At 36.7% G+C, this 19,139-nt stretch overlaps 1 protein-coding gene across 2 annotated transcripts in view; it reads right to left on the minus strand.

Annotated features, from left to right (window-relative positions):
- SNX29 (sorting nexin 29) overlaps nt 1–19,139 on the minus strand; it is a gene marked incomplete at its 3' end in the record, with an annotated part of 142,224 nt that overhangs the window by 111,326 nt on the left and 11,759 nt on the right. For both annotated transcript variants that reach the window (XM_082490401.1, XM_082490402.1), the window contains exons 4-10: nt 17,929–18,053; nt 11,904–12,084; nt 9,923–9,993; nt 8,455–8,703; nt 4,946–5,315; nt 4,130–4,248; nt 222–303 (exon numbers count right to left, since the gene is read on the minus strand). In XM_082490401.1, coding sequence (XP_082346527.1) covers nt 222–303; nt 4,130–4,248; nt 4,946–5,315; nt 8,455–8,703; nt 9,923–9,993; nt 11,904–12,084; nt 17,929–18,053 — 1,197 coding nt within the window. The remainder of the gene's footprint in view (nt 1–221; nt 304–4,129; nt 4,249–4,945; nt 5,316–8,454; nt 8,704–9,922; nt 9,994–11,903; nt 12,085–17,928; nt 18,054–19,139) is intronic.

Genomic DNA, 19,139 nt, shown 5'->3' on the forward strand with positions numbered 1-19,139 from the left:
AAAAGTTCAATAAACTATGCAAAAAGGGAAGTGTAGGCTTTTGCATTTGTCTTTCCAAACATTTGCAAAAGTACCCTGATGAATAGTTTGTTTTCCAGGACTGAGTAGGTAATACGCATTAGTAGAAGTAGGGAGTATAGCGTGCATTAGGTAACAACAATAAGTTGGAGGCTACAGAGTGAAGAATTTTTTCTTTTAAGAAAAACATATTTGACAGATACCTGTACGGAAGATCAGGTCTTCTTGGAACCGGTTCTACCGCATGAACAACATGTTCATGCCCCTCTCCATTCTCCAAGTTATCTAAAGTAGAATGCACAAGCATTAGCCTTCTTCAGTTAACAGTACTTAAAATAAAATCAAATAAGAAGGAAGGTAGTTACATTTTTAACTGGAAATATTAATCTTTACTAAGGCTTTTAAATACTTTAAATTCTTTCTCCAAGGTTGGCTTCTGCACGTTCACTCTGAATGCCAGCAGGATTGTAAAGTCCCTTAGGAACACAGCCATCAGTTTAGAAACAAAATTGTATTGCACAATTCCTAAATTATAATTTAGATGTACATTTTACATTGATAACAATGTTGCAAAGCTATGAAGAGACTTCTTACTGAAGTTATTTTTGCAGGCCCCAGGAGTTTAACCACCACGTGGCCATTACAAATCTGTTCGAGATGCAGGAAAAGAATTTGTGGTTATTCGCCATTACGTGAAACCTTGCAAAGACACCAGTCCTTTATGCACTCCCAACAGAGCATCACGGCTTTTCTCTGGCTCCTTATGCCTACGTACTAAACACTGGGAATCAGACAGATGAGATATTTTTTAAAATGCATGGATAATACACATCTCTCCACAGACACACAACTGCCAGGATCAAAACACACACGTTACTGGGGCTGTCATTAAGGCAGTTCAGGTAGAAAGAAACAAAAACCACATTTTCTGATATTTTCTGCATTTCACTATGTAAGGGTTACAAAGTTACCATAAAACAATCCTAAAATCATGAGCTAAAATAGCATAGAATTTAAAAAGCAGGAATTCTAAGAAAAAAAGTTAACGGGAATTAAAGTTCTGTCAGAATGACTGTGGAGGAGAAAGATCATTTTTTAAGTTCTAGAGTTTACTGAAGCTCAGTTCATAAACGCATACTTCATTTTTGTTCCAAGCAACTGAATTTTGACTCGGGCTTTCTCATCTATAGGTACATGTAGATATGATACACCCTGACACATCCCTGAAGCACTGTAACAGACTAAAACTGAAAACACTGATATTAACATACAACACTATAGATTATGCTGTAATCTATTTCAAATATTTATGTCTTGTTATTTATCTCTATTAAGATCTATGAACCACAATATTGGGTTAAACTGTATATTTTACAAGAGCTTGTTAAGCATGTTTTAGCAAAAATGTTTTCATAATAATAATAATGAGCTTTACAGTTACTGGACAGAACTGCCCTCAGAAAAAGCTAAAACACACTCCCTCTATTTCATCTAGCAAAAGCGTAGCTTCCAAAGTCAAGCAAACAACTGCCTCAAGCAGCTTTCAATCTCATCAAATTGTCATTACCACTGGGGAGAGGGTGACCGTACCCATGTGTATCACTCTCCTGAACTGGTTGACATTTAGGTTGCATGACGGGCCTTTTAGTGGACTGCCTGCACACTCTGTCAGTTCATGACTATACAGAAGCGCCCAGTGACAGCATGGAAAGTTGAAATCACAAAATCAGGCAGTAGAATTTGCATTGCTGTTTCCTGTAACTGACGGAGATTCCTTTCACCAGCCCAATGTCGTATGGTTCTGGCTTGCATGCTGGACATAGGGTTTACCACAAAGAGGGGCAGGAGGAGAACTGAAAATATCTGTATACTGGGTCAGAAGGGATCTGAATGGGCCTCTTGCTGATAATCTCTAGTAGCCTGAGCATTGTTTTCAAAACTGTTCTGAGATGAAGTAAGATGAAACAAGGGTCTCTGGTATCTCCTTAGTAAAAGTAAGCCCCTGTTACACTTATTGTCCTCTGTGGTCATCTGTCTACGGTACTAAGTCTTGGCTTGCTCTCCTGACTTTTGATTTCCACTACAAACCCCTAGCTCTAGCTCCTGATGCCTTGTGACATCTGACTGGCTACTAACTTCCACAGCTCAACTGTGAGCTCCCATTCCACCCAGCCCCACCCATAAACAGGAATGTTTACTTGTATTCCAGATTTCAGTCTGTTGCAGTCAACAAACACCTACCTATACATCTATGGACTTTTTCTAACAGTTTTTGTATAACATTTAAGAGAACACTATGCTACAAACTACATAATGTTTTTTAAATCCGTTCCTTCATAAATTGAAAAATTTGGGTGCACAAGAAAAAAATGAAAATATATTTTCTATTTTTTTATAACCACTAGCATTTCTTAAGAGGTACGTCTTAAAATACAGCAGAGGGCAGTACAGCATTATTTTACGATTATTTTACGATTTTTATCACCGAACTTACAGAACTGAATTACACTTTTTCCACAGGCCTTCAATTAACAGTCCATTTAAACTCTTGGCACAAATAATGTAAATGCAAAAAATATGAAATATTTTACAAATAAAACATTATTTGAATGATACTGAGAAGTTTTTAAGCGGTCACTGAAACGATAGTACATACCCTAAGTTTTATAAACGCAATATTTTATAAACAGCTAGCAAAATATTAACTGGGGGAGGGTGGTGGTGGCAGAAGTTTTTTTACTGTTTTTGGTACCAGTATAGATACTGGAAAAGCACCAGGTTTTCTTTTCCATACCTCTGATCATTTTTATTGCTTGCTTCAAAATCTTCTCCAAATGATCCACATCATTCTTGAAGTGCAGTAAGTACCCTGAACTGCATACAGTACTGCAGGTGAGGCCACATCAGAGCCAACTGAGCATAACTTTACAAATGACACTTCCATTTAAGCATGCCCATATGAAGTGTGCTTTTACTGCAGAAGGACAAAACTGCTAATTAACTATCAGCTTGTGACCCACTATAGTGGGTCTCCTGCAGAAAACAACTTGGTACTGGCAGTTGAAAAATTAGCAAGCTGGTTGAGGGAGGTGATTCTCTGCCTCTATTTTGCTTTTGTGAGATCCCACCTTGAGTATCCAGTTCTGGGGTCCACAGTCCAAAAAATGCATGGACCTGTTGAATTGGGCCCAGAGGAGATCCACAAAAATGATCAGAGGGCTGGAACAACTCTCCTATGAAGAAAGGCTGGGAGAGTCGGGATTGTTCAGCCTGGAGAAGAGAAGGCTCCAGGGAGACCTTATTACAGCCTTTCAATATATAAAGAGGGCTTACAGGAAAGATGGAGAGACTTTTTACTATAGCCTGCAGTGACAGAACAAAGGACAACAGTTTAAACTGAAAGAGGGTAGATTTAGATAACATATAAGAATATTTTTTTTTTTTTTTTTTTTTTTTTTTTTTTACAATGAGGGTGGTGAGACACTGGAACAGGTTGCCCAGACAAGTTGTGAATACCCCATCACTGGAAGTATTCAGGCTGGTCAGGCCTTTGAGCAACCTGATCTAGTGAAAGATGTACCTGCCCATGACAGTGGGGTTGGACTGCATGGTCTTTGAAGATCCCTTTCAACCCAAACCATTCTATGATTACCATATCCTTTTCTGAAGAAGTATTTCTTAGCCAATCATTTCCCATCGTATATATAAACAGATAACAGCTTCTATTGAACTGCATCCAATATTTTCTACTTTCTCCAATCTGTCAAGATTAATTTGAATTCAAATTCTCAAACACATTTGCATCTTCTTCCAGCTTAGTGATATCTAGAAAACGAATAAGGATACTTTCTATTCAACCATCCTAAACATTAATAAAATATCATACAAGACCAGAGCTTAATCCCAACAAAACTCTGGTTTATTTTGACATTGGTAAATCCTCCTCAACTAAATCTACTCAAATGGAGAACTCTGATTCAGATATAGAATAAACCCATCCCAGTTGTGCAGTATCTCCTATGTCCTTACAATTCCATTATTTCTAACCATTGTCCCATGTTTGCAATTCTGCTATAAAGTTCACTGCAATTCAGTAAATTAAAATACCTACCTGTTTGGGAGTAAGAGCCAATGGCATTGACAGGAAATAGAACATCTGAGTCATCATTCAGGACCTGTAGAGGAGTCCAACTGCATATCTGAGAATTGCATGTGCTTATTTCATGACACCTAGATTTAAAACAAACAAAACAACCTATTTATATAGTCAATATTTATGTTCACAATGCTTATATTTCTTCTGGAGATATGACTTCAATCTGCCTGCCAATTTCTTGGTTCAGACATACATATATTCACTAAAGATTCAGATCATTCCAAAGCAGATGAGACAAGCAGCGCTTGCCTCTTTTTCTCACAGGGATTTTGGTGTCAGAATTAAAGAGGGCATATTAGTATCTAAAGATTGTTCTTCTTCTCCCAGTTTTGTCTTGTTTAACTATCTAGTCTGATGGCAAGAGGCTTACTCTGTTTAACATACATGGTTTTACTGTGAAGCCGAAATAGAGTTGATATCATACTAACAGTAAGAAAACTTCAAGTAGGCCAGAATTATAGCCAGGCTGTACCATGCAACAATTTCAGCAACTGAGAACTTCAAGGAGAACACGTCTGAAATCTTGAAATGTTGGTTTTCAGTGGAACTTAGAAGCAAAATACCATCATCACAGTGACCCAAGCAGCTCAAACAACAGTAAAGAGGAAAAAAAAGGGTGAGAGAAGGGGAAGGTGGGAGGAGGCAGGGGGGGCAGCGGGGGAGAAAATTTATAGTTCAATTAGTTACACAAAATTCCAAGTGTCCATGAAGGAAGGGGCAGAGGGGTAGAAGCACAGAACATTTACCAGTGGCTCCTGCGACATTACTTACTTTTCAGAAGCTTTAGTTTCACCTTCTGTGCCTTTATTTCCTAACGTTCTTCCATATAGCTCATCCTCATCTGCATCTTCATCATCAATGCTCTTCACATCTAGTTTCTGGTATTCATACTCTCCATTCATGAATACTGAATTGCTCTTCCATGAATTGTTACTTTCATTCCCATTCGAGTTTTTTCCAAGAGTGCTTTCAGATGAGGGTAATGCAAAAGCTGAAGATCTGTCTACACTCTCTTCTGAACTTTCTCCTGTAATCAGAGTCTTTGTTGCATCCCCCAAACTTTGTTCATCTTCTTCTTCATCAAATGAGATAATATTTGTCACTCTCTTCTTCTTTTTTCGATCTTTTTTGTATTTCAAATCTAGTAGCAACATAAAGGTTTACATAGTTTAGAAAAGAGAAAAAATGTAATACACTTAGTGTTTTCTTAAAAGAATTCACGTACTAAATGAGTTTAGTAAAGAAAAAAACACTTAGATGTTCAAGGCTTTTCATTATCTTCGTATATATGTGGGCTTTTAAAACTTGAACTACCATCTTTATTTTATATGCCTTACACAATTCAGATTTTAGAAGATATTTTGGAGTGCATTCATAGCAGTATTCAATTGGAACTGGAAAAGAGAGTTCAAAACATCTGACTTGCTCTAACACGCAACATATAATGGCATTTGGACAAACACAATTTTTTTTAAGTGACAATTTATTGTAAGTTGTACATTACGTGCACTGTATACACATGTACTGTACACATACCATACATTATGTTGTAGAGTCATGTGCAGCATATGGTCAATTATTCTTTCATCTTGCAAGCCTATTCTATACTAACAAAGTTATCCCAAGTCAAGTATCACCTACTATTTTAGTCTCATTTAAAGTGCTAAACAACAAAATTGTTACCAGAAGTTGGTTTTGAAAACCATGTTTTGAGACAAAGGTCTATTTTAAGTGCCAATAAAAAATAGATTTTATCTCAACATCTATTCCTACCAGATAGCATTCGCCTGTAATTTTTTTTCTTTTTCTATAACAAAACCAACTTAAAGACTAAACTCAATCCTTGTTTCTTAATTGAAAAACACACAAATCCCAGAATCTTGCTGCAGTTTTATACCTTTACAAAGCAAAACATTCTTTCAGCTCAACTTCTGGAAATAAAGATGATGAAATATTCCTTTGCTATTTTCGGAACTCAAAATGTATAATGAATATCATATTTTGCCTGACTGATTTCAAATTATAAGAGATTAAGACTTTAGTAGACTACAAACAACAGTATCACATTTAAAGGTAAAAAGAGCATATGAGTAAATTTTCATTTGTGGTAATTACCTACTTCATATAGGAATTCAGCCTGTAAACATGGGCTCTGGCTGAAGAAGATTACAAGCTAAGATTTTTATCTGATATGTAACAACAGACATATGATTGATAAAATGCCAAAAGAAATCATATTAAAAATGAAAAATCATTACATCAGAAACTGCAAGGCATAATCTTATGAATAAGAAATTGAAATTGAGATGACAAGCAAAGCACTTTACCAATAAGATAGTTTTAGCTTCCCTCTCACAGTGATACAAGAAAGCTAAAACACACATTTATCATAGAATCATAGAATCATAGGGTTGGAAGGGACCTCTGGAGATCATCTAGTCCAACCCCCTGCCAGAGCAGGGCCACCTTACAGCAGGTTGCACAGGAAACAGGTGGGGGTTGGACTAGATGATCTCCAGAGGTCCCTTCCAACCCTGACTATTCTGTGATTCTGTGAACGCATCCAGGCAGGTTTTGAATGTCTCCAGAGATGGAGACTCCACCACCTCCCCGGGCAGCCTGTTCCAGTGCTCTACCACCCTCAAGGTAAAGAGGTTCCTCCTCGTGTTTAGGTGGAACTTCCTATACTCAAGTTTGTGCCCGTTACCTCTTGTCCTGTCACTGGGCACCACCAAAAAGAGCCTGGCCCCATCCTCCTGGCACCTACCCTTTAAGTATTTATAAGCATTGATCAGGTCCCCCCTCAACCGTCTTTTTTCCAGACTAAAGAGACCCAATTCCCTCAGTCTTTCTTCATCAGAGAGGTGTTCCAGTCCCCTAATCATCTCGGTAGCCCTATGCTGCACCCTCTCCAGCAGTTCCCTGTCCTTCTTGAGCTGGGGAGCCCAGAACTGGACACAGTACTCCAGGTGCGGCCTCACCAGGGCAGAGTAGAGGGGGAGGATGACCTCCCTCGACCTGCTGGCCACACTCTTCTTGATGCACCCCAGGATGCCACTGGCCTTCTTGGCCACAAGGGCACATTGCTGGCTCATGGTCATCCTGTTGTCCACCAGGACTCCCAGGTCTCTTTCTACAGAGCTGCTCTCCAGCAGGTCAGCCCCCAACCTGTACTGCTGCATGGGGTTATTCCTCCCCAGGTGCAGCACCCTACACTTGCCCTTATTGAATTTCATAAGATTCCTCTCCGCCCAACTCTCCAGCCTGTCCAGGTCTCTCTGTATGATGGCACAGCCTTCTGGTGTGTCAGCCACCCCTCCCAGCTTTGTATCATCAGCAAACTTGTTGAGGGTGAACTCTATCCCCTCATCCAAGTCGTTGATGAATATATTGAACAGGACTGGACCCAGTACTGACCCCTGGGGAACACCACTCGTCACTGACCTCCAACTAGACTCTGCGCCCCTAACCACAACCCTCTGAGATCTGTCTTGCAACCAGTTTTCTATCCACCTTACTGTCCATTCATCTAACCCACTCTTCCTAAGCTTCCCTATGAGGATGCTGTGGGAGACCGTGTCGAACGCCTTGCTGAAGTCAAGGTAGACCACATCTACCGCTCTTGCCTCATCTATCCATCCAGTCACACCATCATAGAAGGCTATCAGATTAGTCAGGCATGATTTCCCCTTGGTGAATCCATGCTGAGTACTTCTGATAGCTTTCTTTTCCTCCACATGCCTTGAGATGACGCCCAGAACAAGCTGTTTCATCATCTTTCCAGGGATGGAGGTAAGGCTGACCGGCCTGTAGTTCCCCGGGTCCTCCTTCTTGCCCTTTTTGAAGACCAGAGTGACATTGGCTTTCCTCCAGTCCTCAGGCACCTCGTCTGTTCTCCACGACCTTTCAAAGATGGTGGAGAGTGGCCCAGCAATGACCTCTGCCAGGTCCCTCAGCACTCTCGGGTGCATCCCATCAGGGCCCATGGACTTGTGAATATCTAATTGACCTAACTGGTCCCTCACTTGATCCTCCTCAACCCAGGGGAAGTCTTCCTCTTTCATCTAATCATCTAATCCTCTATCATCTAATATTCACACCAGTATTTCTAAAAAAAATCATACTTTTTATTTCTTACTCAACTAGTTTGTATGTGTAGTACACTTATTTTTAAGGTTTTGTTCCATAATAGTGCATTAAATTTAATTGAAAAGGTTATTTAAACACACTTGAATATTTTATAAGTTTCTGAACGGCACTAACATTGCAAAAATGCTTACCAGCATTGACATTCTTTGAGAGAACAGGAAGTGGGTCAGCGTCTTGATCAGGTTTTATTAGAATCGAGACAGCAGATGATGCGGTTATCTCTCTAAGAAGACTGCTAACACCCTGAGTGGATTCTTTCAATAATGAGGTTACATTTTGCGTCGATTCCTTTAACAAATCAGACACGGTGGGTGTGCATTTGCTCTGCCCATTTAAATCCTTATTATCAATGTTGATTGCAAAAAGAATGGAGTTCAGGCCTTCAGATAAAAGAAAGGGGAAAAAAGACCAAAAACCCACTATATACTTCATACAAAAGTTACAAAGATAAAACCTAAGGATTAACAAAGTTATGACATGTAAAACACTTTTCCCAAAAAAATTTCCCACAGTTCTCCATGTAAGAATTCTTATTCTGTCATGTACCATTCATTCTTCTTTAGATGATACTCAAGCTGATGCAATCAGTTCTGAATTCATCATGATGGCTGTTCAGCTGCACATTAAATAAGCAGTACGTACTGTGAACTCGTTTGTTTATAACCTTTTCTTTAAACCCATTTCACTACAACTTTAATATTTGGTGGTTCCTATATTCTATTAACAAGAACTCCTGTAAACCCTATCTTGCAGAACGAAGCGTGTGACCATGTGTCGTGGTTTGGCCTCAGCCAGCAACAGAGAACCACACAGCCGCTCACTCGACTCCCACAGCCATGGGAAAAATCAGCAGAAAAGGGCAAAACTCGTGGGTTGAAATATTATAATTTAACAGAACAGACAAAGGGAAAAAAGAAAGAAAAGAAAGAAAGAAAAACAATAACACCAGTAAAGGAATACAAGAACGCGATTACAGTACCGCCGCGAAGCGCACCGACCGGACCCGCACCGCCGCAGCCCGCCCCCGAGTGGCGACTGACTCCCCCGCCCCGGCTAGCTCCTTTTATAGCGGGGCATGGGTCACGTGGTATGGAATACATGCCTCCCCTGCCGGCTCCTTGGAAATTAACCCCATCCTTGCCGGAACCAGGACACCATGTATCTGAGAAAAGGGGTCAAATTCTAGAAAAGTAAATTATCTGTTATCATTCCTTACTCTTACTCTTGTCCTATGTATTTATCTACAATTTGGGTCTTACTGTAAAAGTCTATCATTTCTTTTTTCTAGTCAGGAATAATCCATTTTGCTTTCTCTAAATTGAGCTAGTTTTTTAAAAAAAAGTTAGCCTTGACTGATAGTTAGAAAATTTATGTGAAAGACTTTTGAACTGTAGGAAGGCCAGTTCTAGTGTTTTAACAGTTCATTAATTCATAACATAAATTAGTATAGTACTTTGATTATTCACCCTGAATGTGCATTTGACACACATTCTCCACATAAGCAGAGTGTTAGAGAAGCTCCTCGCAACCAGAAACAGATATAACATCCCAAAATGAAAAAGTTTTCCAGCAACAGTAGCATTTAAGAGAAAGTCTTACCAGCTGCCATCGTAGGGATCATGCTAGAACGTTCTTCATCCATCATAAAAGACCAGTCTTCATAGAAGACACTAGAATTAAAAAGGAAAAAAAAAAAAGAAAAAAAAGAATAGTCAGTCCTATATAAACATATATTCCATTTCTAAAAAACATGAAAACTCTGAAAAATTAGTACACCAATGGATCAAATTATATGTCACTGTAACTCCCTGAAGCCCTGAAATATATAGAACTGTCTAAACAATTATCAAAGGCATGCTACGCAGTATTTCATCTTCAGTTTTAGCTCTGCATTTTTTTAATGGGAAAAAAGCCACTCAGGGCAAGGAGGTTCATACTACATTAGCAGTCACAATATTTCTCTACACTTACTGCTATACTGCATATATAAGTTTTTAAATAACTATAGTTGACCATAATTACCAAGCCATTTTATAAAATATTAGAATGCATGAATACAAACAAAGAGATCCACTTCATCTTGAACAACCCGGTCTAGTAAAAGATGTCCCTGCCCACAGCAGGGGGACGGGACTAGACTATCTTTAAAGGTCTCTTCTAACCCAAACAATTCTATGATTCAGTGACCTGATTCAATGTCCAAAACCACATCAATAACCCTAAATAGTTAAGTCATCTAGGAATTTGGATGTAAGAAAAAAAAAGGTAACATGAATTTCACTGTGAACACATGAATTTAGTTGCTCTAAACCTGGTTCTTTTTAGTAGCAGGATGTTGTAATTTTACTATCAGCATTCAGCTAACTAAACATAAAAACAGATAGCAAGAAAACCCTCAACCTAATTAGACAATTTTGACAGATGCATTTAAAAGTTTCCAAAAGAGGTAAAAATTTGGCATGTAAACTGATAGTGTAAATTCCATTTGAATTTGGATAACACTGAAGTCTTAAATATTCTGGGATAAGCCTTTTCCGAAATAATATTTCATGTACAGTGCAGAGTGCTGACAACCCTGACACTGCGCAAGTATTGGTACAAGTCTGAGAGTAAATAGTGACAGAGTAATCCAAGCCACTAATACCCTTACAATGGTTTTTCAGATTTTTTTTCCTTTGTTGTTTCATTCATCTTTATTTAATTTCATATTGAAATCTGTCTTGCAAGAAAGCTATAGATGACTGCAACACACTAAAAATGAAAAGGAGGTATTAACAAGCTCAGTTCTGGCAATAATCTTATCCAGTACATCCATTAATTGATGCAAATGGAAAGAATGCCTTTCTGCTGAATCCACTGGACTTGCTCAAGCTCAACAGTTATTTGTAAGAAAGGAAAATACCTCAAATTTTTAAAAAGAAAGGGAGCTGAAGAAGGTTAAAAAAAAAAGTAGGACTCAGTCAAACGTGAACTTAAGTGCATTCTGCACATCCAAAGTACCTTAGGATTTCCCAATGCATAGCAAGTTATTCTCAGTAACTCTGTAACAAGAAGGTTACAAGGTTAACAAACTGGTACAAAACCACTTCCAAGTGATGTGCAGTAGTAGCTACCTACTGCTTGACTACTAGAGCTTTTCAATTACAGGATGAGCACCTCCAAAAGGCCACAGGCAATTAGCACTGATGAATGGATAAGATCAAGGCTGCAACTTTGTGCTATTTTAATGGAGTGAGGGGGGCCCCTCAAAGCATGATGTCAAGGTCTCAGTGAGGAAAACTCTTGAAAGAATAGGGAAGGGAGTTAGGAAAGAGGATGGAAATGAAGATGAGGATAGAAGCATATATTCTCAGTCAGTTTCAGGTCATATGTTGATATAGGCACAAGTCATTAGCTTAATGGCTGCCAAAAATCTCAAAAATTAACAAAATGAAAGTATGAGGTTAAGCAGCTTCACTAGCATAGCAATTAATATGGTGTGTTATTACAGCTGTGGTTTTTGGTTGGTTGCTTGCTTTGTTAAATCTCAGTACTACTTTTTTCAATACATTTCCTGCATTAAAGATATAAAATACGGTACCTGAGTCGATTCTTATCTGCAAGGAGCATATGAACATATCTTTCCAGGGAATGTTCATTTAATGCACAGCGCAACCAAGCTCGACCTCTACCAATATCTGTAGTAATTGTCTTCAGAGAGTAAAAGCGCTGCAGTTCATGTTTATTCAGAACTTCTTTCACGTAGTACCAAAACACTGGCTCTGGAATAATAATAATAATAATAATAACAACAACAACAATAACAACAACAACAACAACGATGCACCAAAACCCACTAAGCTCATATCTCAATGCATTTACATGAAATTTTATAAAACAAGCAGGTAATCGTACATAACTTTGTATAAAGGTGAATCTTATGTCATCTTTGTATAACTCTCCAGTTAAATAGGTTATTTATTTCAGGCTATTTAGGCACTTGGAACTTTTCACTTCATTGAAAAAGCCAAACAAACATTAAAGGATTCTATCTTACATTTTTAAATAGAACTCATTTGTAAAAACATATTTAAGCTGTATTTCATCCATAGAAAAGGTTCACACATTCAGCTGGGAATATATTATGCAAAGGAAAAAAATTCTTTAGAACCCTGTCTTACTGCTGATTGTGAAAAGCTAGAAGCTAGGTCCAAAGGAACAGGTAGCTCCAGGATTTGCAGACATGTAAATGACAAATTTATATTACTTTAAAACCAAAACCTGTTACATTTAAATGGCAACAATACCCCTTTTCAACTAAAATACCTTCCTTGCCCTGTCCCCAAATATTGATTAAAAGGTTTTTTGGCAGTTGTCTCAAATTTTTCAATTGTAGGTAAGAAAAATCTACATTGGTAATTGTAAATGTCCAAAAAAACACCCAGTATTTTACATTCTCCTGTTTCTTAACCAAATTAACAACATATTATAAGGACATATTTATTACAATTCACCTCTTAACATTTTCTCAGGGTGAAAAGAACAACCAAACATCAAGTAATTCATCTGAAAGACTCAAATCATTACTACATGGTATAGTTTGGCAATCATTAGTCATTAATATTGCATCAAACACATACTGCTTGAAAGTATCTTAAAATATAAGATTAACAATAACGTTCACATGGCTTTGGTTTGTTATAAATAGAATTGCTCGAATAACTAGAACAGTTTGAAAGCTGTTAATCTATACAATTAGTAACATATTAAGAGACTGAATTTAAGGCAAACAGGATATTTCTAAGAGAAAAAAAATCTGAGAAACCCAAGCATTACAAAAAAATTTAAAACACATCAATCTCTCAAGGAAGACATGTATGTACTCCTTTTGACAGTTTAATGAATGTCTTTGCTCAACATGTTTTCTAAATTACTAAAAAAGGAAAAATAATTCTATTGTATAAGCGAATGGTGCACTATCACCTCAAATATTATGTTGGCTTTTGATCATTATGTCAATGTACGTAGCATAAAGCAGATGTTTAAAGACAGATAAATTTCCTCAAAGACACAGAATAAAAATTCACACAAGAGAGAAAACAGATTGATCCTGAAACTCCTTGCTTATCACTTTTATAAATTTTTTTTTAATGTAGTAAGATTTTTAAGAAAAGGCCATCCACGATGCTTCTCTTTCTGCTCAGTAGAAAGCATGCAGTCAGATTTTGGACAGGTTTTCACTACAGTTTATGACTTCTTTTGGTGAAACATGCTCAGATTTTTATTAATCTCTGCTGAAAGCAAAATACAGCATTAGATTAGCAAAATTTATAACATAATTTTAAAAACTTAAATACATAACAAGAAGGTTAGACTCATTAACTAGAACTTCTGCCAAATAGGTATGACAGCTATTCAAGAATAAAACAGAGCTCTTCTAAATTAGAAAAATGTGCAAAAGACAGGAACCATTGAATCAACAATGCAGGATGCAAAACTAAAGGTATGCTTTGCTGAACTAGGACCTCATAGGCACATTAACATGCAAACAATAAGGAGGTCCACTGAAAAAATAAGAGCATTCTAATATCGTATGTCTCACTCCTTTGTCTTCAACTTATTTGATCTGCATCTCAAAAATAACACACATGTATATGTGGGGGAAAAAAAAAAAAGCATTCCTTAAAATGCCAGATTTGTATCAGGATGATAGCAATTTAACGATTTCATTGTTTCTTGTGACCAGTAAAAGTCATTTTTCCATTTTGCTAAAGCTCAAAACAATACTAAAGTAGGAAGTGAAAATAGTACAGGAACAAAGAAAATAAACAGATTTCCCCTTGTGCTGAGAGTGAAACTCAAGTGTTTCTTGGCATTGTGATTATTTACAGATCTCAAGGATTTTGAAAAGCTTCAAAATTTGGATTATCATCACTTTTTAATCAAAACCTATCCAATGGAAATAAAGTACAAGTATTTCATACTCTAAGTCCCTCCTTCACATACTTTATAAAAACAGTAATGTTAAGTGGCATTTTCAAATAACTAAATTCTCTTCTTTGAAAGCAGCGTTAAATGAAACTCAAAGTCCTAACTATTGACATTATTTTTCATAGCAAATAATCCAATACTTATTATTCAGAAGTAAGATCATTTTGATTTCAGTAAAATACAATTTGTACAATTGTACTGTAGGCAGAGAAGACACTGACATTATGCAATTCACCCAAATATTAATCACTTTGAATAATATTACAGTTCTGATAACTGCCATATCACCAATCATTAATCAGCACCAAACAGTGGTCATGTCTCAAGCTGAGAGCACAGAGATGAATCTGAAGCCAGGTTCACTGGTGCCTTATGCAACAAAAAAAAAAAAGCAAAGAAAACAATTTACACAGTGCTGCCATTGCGCGTTTCAGTGTCTGTCCTGTCAAGTAATTAAAGAACAGTTTCATATGTCACAGGTCTCTCATAGTAAAACGTTCTTTGCTACAGTTGGAAATACTAGTTCTTTCACTTCTAATCGAGATATCATTGAATGAAGTTTATATTCCAAAAGCTTTAGTCTATCATTTTCATTTCTAACCACAGCAACTCATAATTTTACCATATTAGCCCTCAGCATTAGTCTATCAAGTCCTACATTCATAAGCAAGCTACCATATGCAAAGTAGTAAAACTATAAACATATTGTGAATTAGCGACAATTTCAAAACACATTCCCATTTTAGTATTGGTGTGAACAAGCCACATCCACAATTCTGCCATGGTTTACCTATCTGTAAATGGATAATACTATCCTACAGTTATAGCATCAAAGCATATACATTAATCTATAGCAATATGCAGCACCAGAACTACTAAAAAAAACCAAAAGCAACAAAGACAAAATAAATTACAAACAAAGACAGGCATAAGTTACAAGAGAGGCTCAGACTGGATATAAGGAAAAACTCTTTCATCATGAGGACAATCAAATGTTGGAACATGATTGATCAAAGAGGTTGTGCAGTCTGTGGAGGTTTTCAAGTCCCAAATGGGTAACGCCCTCAGCAACATTGTTTAACCTCACAGATGATCTCTGTAGGACCTGCAGACCACCTGAGGACTCGTGCAAATTGAATTAGCCTATGATCCTCTGACCAAGTGCAGAAAAAACACTGCTATGAACTATTACCGCTACTACTGACAGAAAGGTTTCTGCAAGTCTGTAATTTCTAATAAAACAGTAGAAAGAGCAGCCAGAGGCAACGGAAGAGATTATTTATCTAGAATCTTTCTACAACAATGTCCTAATAATTTTGAGTGAATAATTCATCAGCTACAGTATTCTCACATAACCTTAACTTGAGTTAAATGAAGAGACCCTTGCATTGTTAGGACCTAAAGACAGAATACAGTTTTATTGTTTGCTGGTTTTGTCTAGATTGCTTAACATAAGATTAAAGGAGCTGCATGTGCCTGTAATGGCTATGTCATCAACTGATACCAAATCACACTGATGCTAGGAATTTGTTTACTTGAATATATATTAAAAAATTAAAATATTTTAAATAGGATTTTAAGTCATAGTTCCAAAGAACTACTACTGGAGGGTTTTTTTTAACTTTTATTTTCATTTGAGAAAAACAAAGTAAAACACTGAAGCTCTTAGATGCAAAATGATGCTACATTGCTTATGGCCATTTAAAGTACAGTTTGCCATGAAGTATCTGTAAATTTCAAATAAAAATCACTGCTGAAAACTTTTGTTTTTCAATTGTCAAATCCTGAACATATAGCCTAAACAGCAGTACTCCACCATGTTAAAGAAAAGGATGACACCTGTGATTATGTTAGACAGAATGGAATATAAATCATCCCAGACTCATTTGCCTGAAAGTGATAAAAATAAAGAGGTACTTTGCAACTGCTTTCAGAAAACAAAAACAAAAACCAAACACCGTAATTCACAAAGATAAACAGTGGAACCTAGTAATTTCCATTACAAAAAAAAAAAAAAAAGCTTCTCTTAGTCACTTTACAACATTCAATTTGCTGCAAAGAAGCCACGTTTTTGTTCTTCAACTTCCGTACATTGCTTAAGCTTCTTAAGGTGTAAAAATTATGTTTTCTTCCTTCTTCCATTCCCCAACCACAGACAACTTTCCTGACTTTCTCCTCTTCTTCCACATCATCTCACTGACAAGCCCCCAATTAAGACACATATACAAACTAACATATAACTAAACTGTTACTAAGTTCCCAAGTATCAGAGATGCACCTTTGTACATCAAAGATGGGACCAAAAATTTCATACACCCTTGACGCTACTAACAGATGAGAGAAATCATAAGAATTATATGTAATGTCTTCAAATTTAAAGACACGCTATTTGCATAAGTCAGAGCATAACAAGGGAGAACATTCTCTGCACCAAAGTATAAGATACTCAGTTGCAAGCTGGGGGGATAAAAAGCAGATAACCAAATCACTACCCATCAAAGAGATGAAAACTATTCAGAGGCTAAAAGACACCACAAAGGAGAAAAAAAGCAGAGCGCTGAAAAATCTGTAAAGATTGTGTGAACAGCTGAACTTTTCTTACTTGTTCATTTAGAGTGTTGAGTCTTGCCCATTACTAAGTAAAAGAGGCAAACATGGGAAACTCACCAACTTCTCTAAAAACATAGTTATTTTAGCTCCCGGAAAAAAAAGCTAAGTGTGGAGGCTCTAACCAATTAGCAAGAAAATCAGCACAGAAGACCCAACATTTCACTCTATCATCCACAGGAAACAAGTCCTTTGTTACAGCAATTTAAAAACACCATAATATCAAGCTTCATATGTTGTGTTAATGTACTATCCATTATATATATCCAGTTGTCTCATGTAACTGGAAGTTATGGCTGGAGATCAAAATGTATTAATAATTCTAGTACCACTGAATATATTAAAAAAAAAAAAACAAAACAAAACAGTATGTGTTACATATTACACTTAATGGAGTTTCAAAAGCCAAAAATAAACTTCTTTATTTTGTGTGTATAGATACTGTATGTCAAAGTCCACACAAAACTGATGAAGATTAACACTTTCATATACTTTTACCACAAAAAAAGGGAAACTTCGAGGTGAAGAGAGGGCAAAAAATAAAGGAACCTTTTCTTTAAATGAAGAGAAAGTAATAAAAAACAACCCAACAAATACAACTAATGTAAATTTTGTTTTTAAAATTACATCAATACTTAGAAGTTAAACATATCTGATGCTATAGAATATGGCAGTTAAAAAACAGAGTAAGACAAGGTTAAGAATGAAAATGTTGTAGTAAAAACTGAACAGCACAATTACACAATCCCTACCAGAATCCCAAAGAAATTTGCCAATGATACTATCCATGGTGGAATTGTAGGAAGTGCAGATTTCCAAACACCTAAATTTCTACAGAATCTTGGTATGAAAGTTAAACTAGATTAAGAAAGCAATAATCATTTTCATCGCTTAATGAGAGACAAGTATTAAGTATGCTACCAACAACCTGCAAATTGGTGTTTTTCTTAAAACTGCCATTAGAAATTATATCCCTTGCTTGCATTTATCAGCTGTTTAAAATAGAAAAGTTACAATTAACAGATTACCTGTTTCAGTTTTACTGGAGAAACCTGCTGCCTGTTTGATCGCTGCTGCTGTTAATGCTAGTCCTCGGCTCCTCCTCAGACCATGCTGTAACACAGCTTCAAACTGAGCACACAAACAAGTGACTCTGCAACAGAATTTTTAAAGAAGTCATGTGAAAAGAACAATTAACTATGTTTCTATACAGCAGGTTTATTCCAAATGTCTGAATAGAGAATGTAAAGGTGAACCATTATCTTATATGGAGTGGAAGACTCCTTGTATGCACTAATCTCATAATTTGCAAACAGTATAATCTACTTATACCCACAGTCTCATCATGACTATCCAAAGCTGGGGCACAAATTACACACAGAAGAACTGGCAATCCATTTGAAAAATCATCCTCACCTGCTAAAATAGAAAGATTCTTCTGTAGATGTGTTGAATCTTCATTTTTTTATGTGGTTCTCTACAATACTATTTATAAATTTCCTGATTATTTTTTTTCAAACATAACCCAGTTAATAAATATTCATACAGGTAGAAACACTGTAAAACCAGCAAAGTGTTAAAATTTAGCCTGCCAAAGGAAGGAATATTATTGTAACCTACAGGGACTAGTAAGGCTTAAGGTAAAACAGACACGAATGCAATCTGTTTGTTTGAAATTTTGTTTTCTCTAATTTTAATTTTTGTCTTTAATTGAACAATACTTAAAACTTGAGCTTTGAGAGAGTTGTTACCTGGCTGCCAAAGCTGATTACTAAAAGGAAGGACAGATACTTTAAATAAGTTCAAGCAAATAAATAAAAACAGTTGACAAAGTGCCTCAGGACTCTGCCCTGGCATTCCAGAAGTACCGAGTTCTATCCAGGGTCACAAAAAAGATCCCAGGAGGAGCACTGACAGAACAAGAGGTATATTTACCATAATTGTGCTGGACAGAAGAGCTTGTAACACATAATGCTTTCCACTACATTTATATTAGTAAAACTTTACTTTGTGAGGAAAATTTTACTAATAAAGCAGAACACAATTCAAATACTCAAGATGATTGTGGAACAGTTGTGATTAATTTTTGCAAAAAAACCTGCTACTGTCAAAAATGGAAATTCCAGAAGATATATGACCACCCGGGGGGGGGGGAGGGGAATCTACTTGACTTTTTCAATTCAGAAAAAGCGGAACAGAAACTAGGTTCTGTGAAAGAGCTCATATTATTAAAAATCCA

This window comes from Vanellus vanellus (genome assembly GCF_965231255.1).
Source record: "Vanellus vanellus genome assembly, chromosome: 14".
Classification (NCBI taxonomy): Eukaryota; Metazoa; Chordata; class Aves; order Charadriiformes; family Charadriidae; genus Vanellus; species Vanellus vanellus.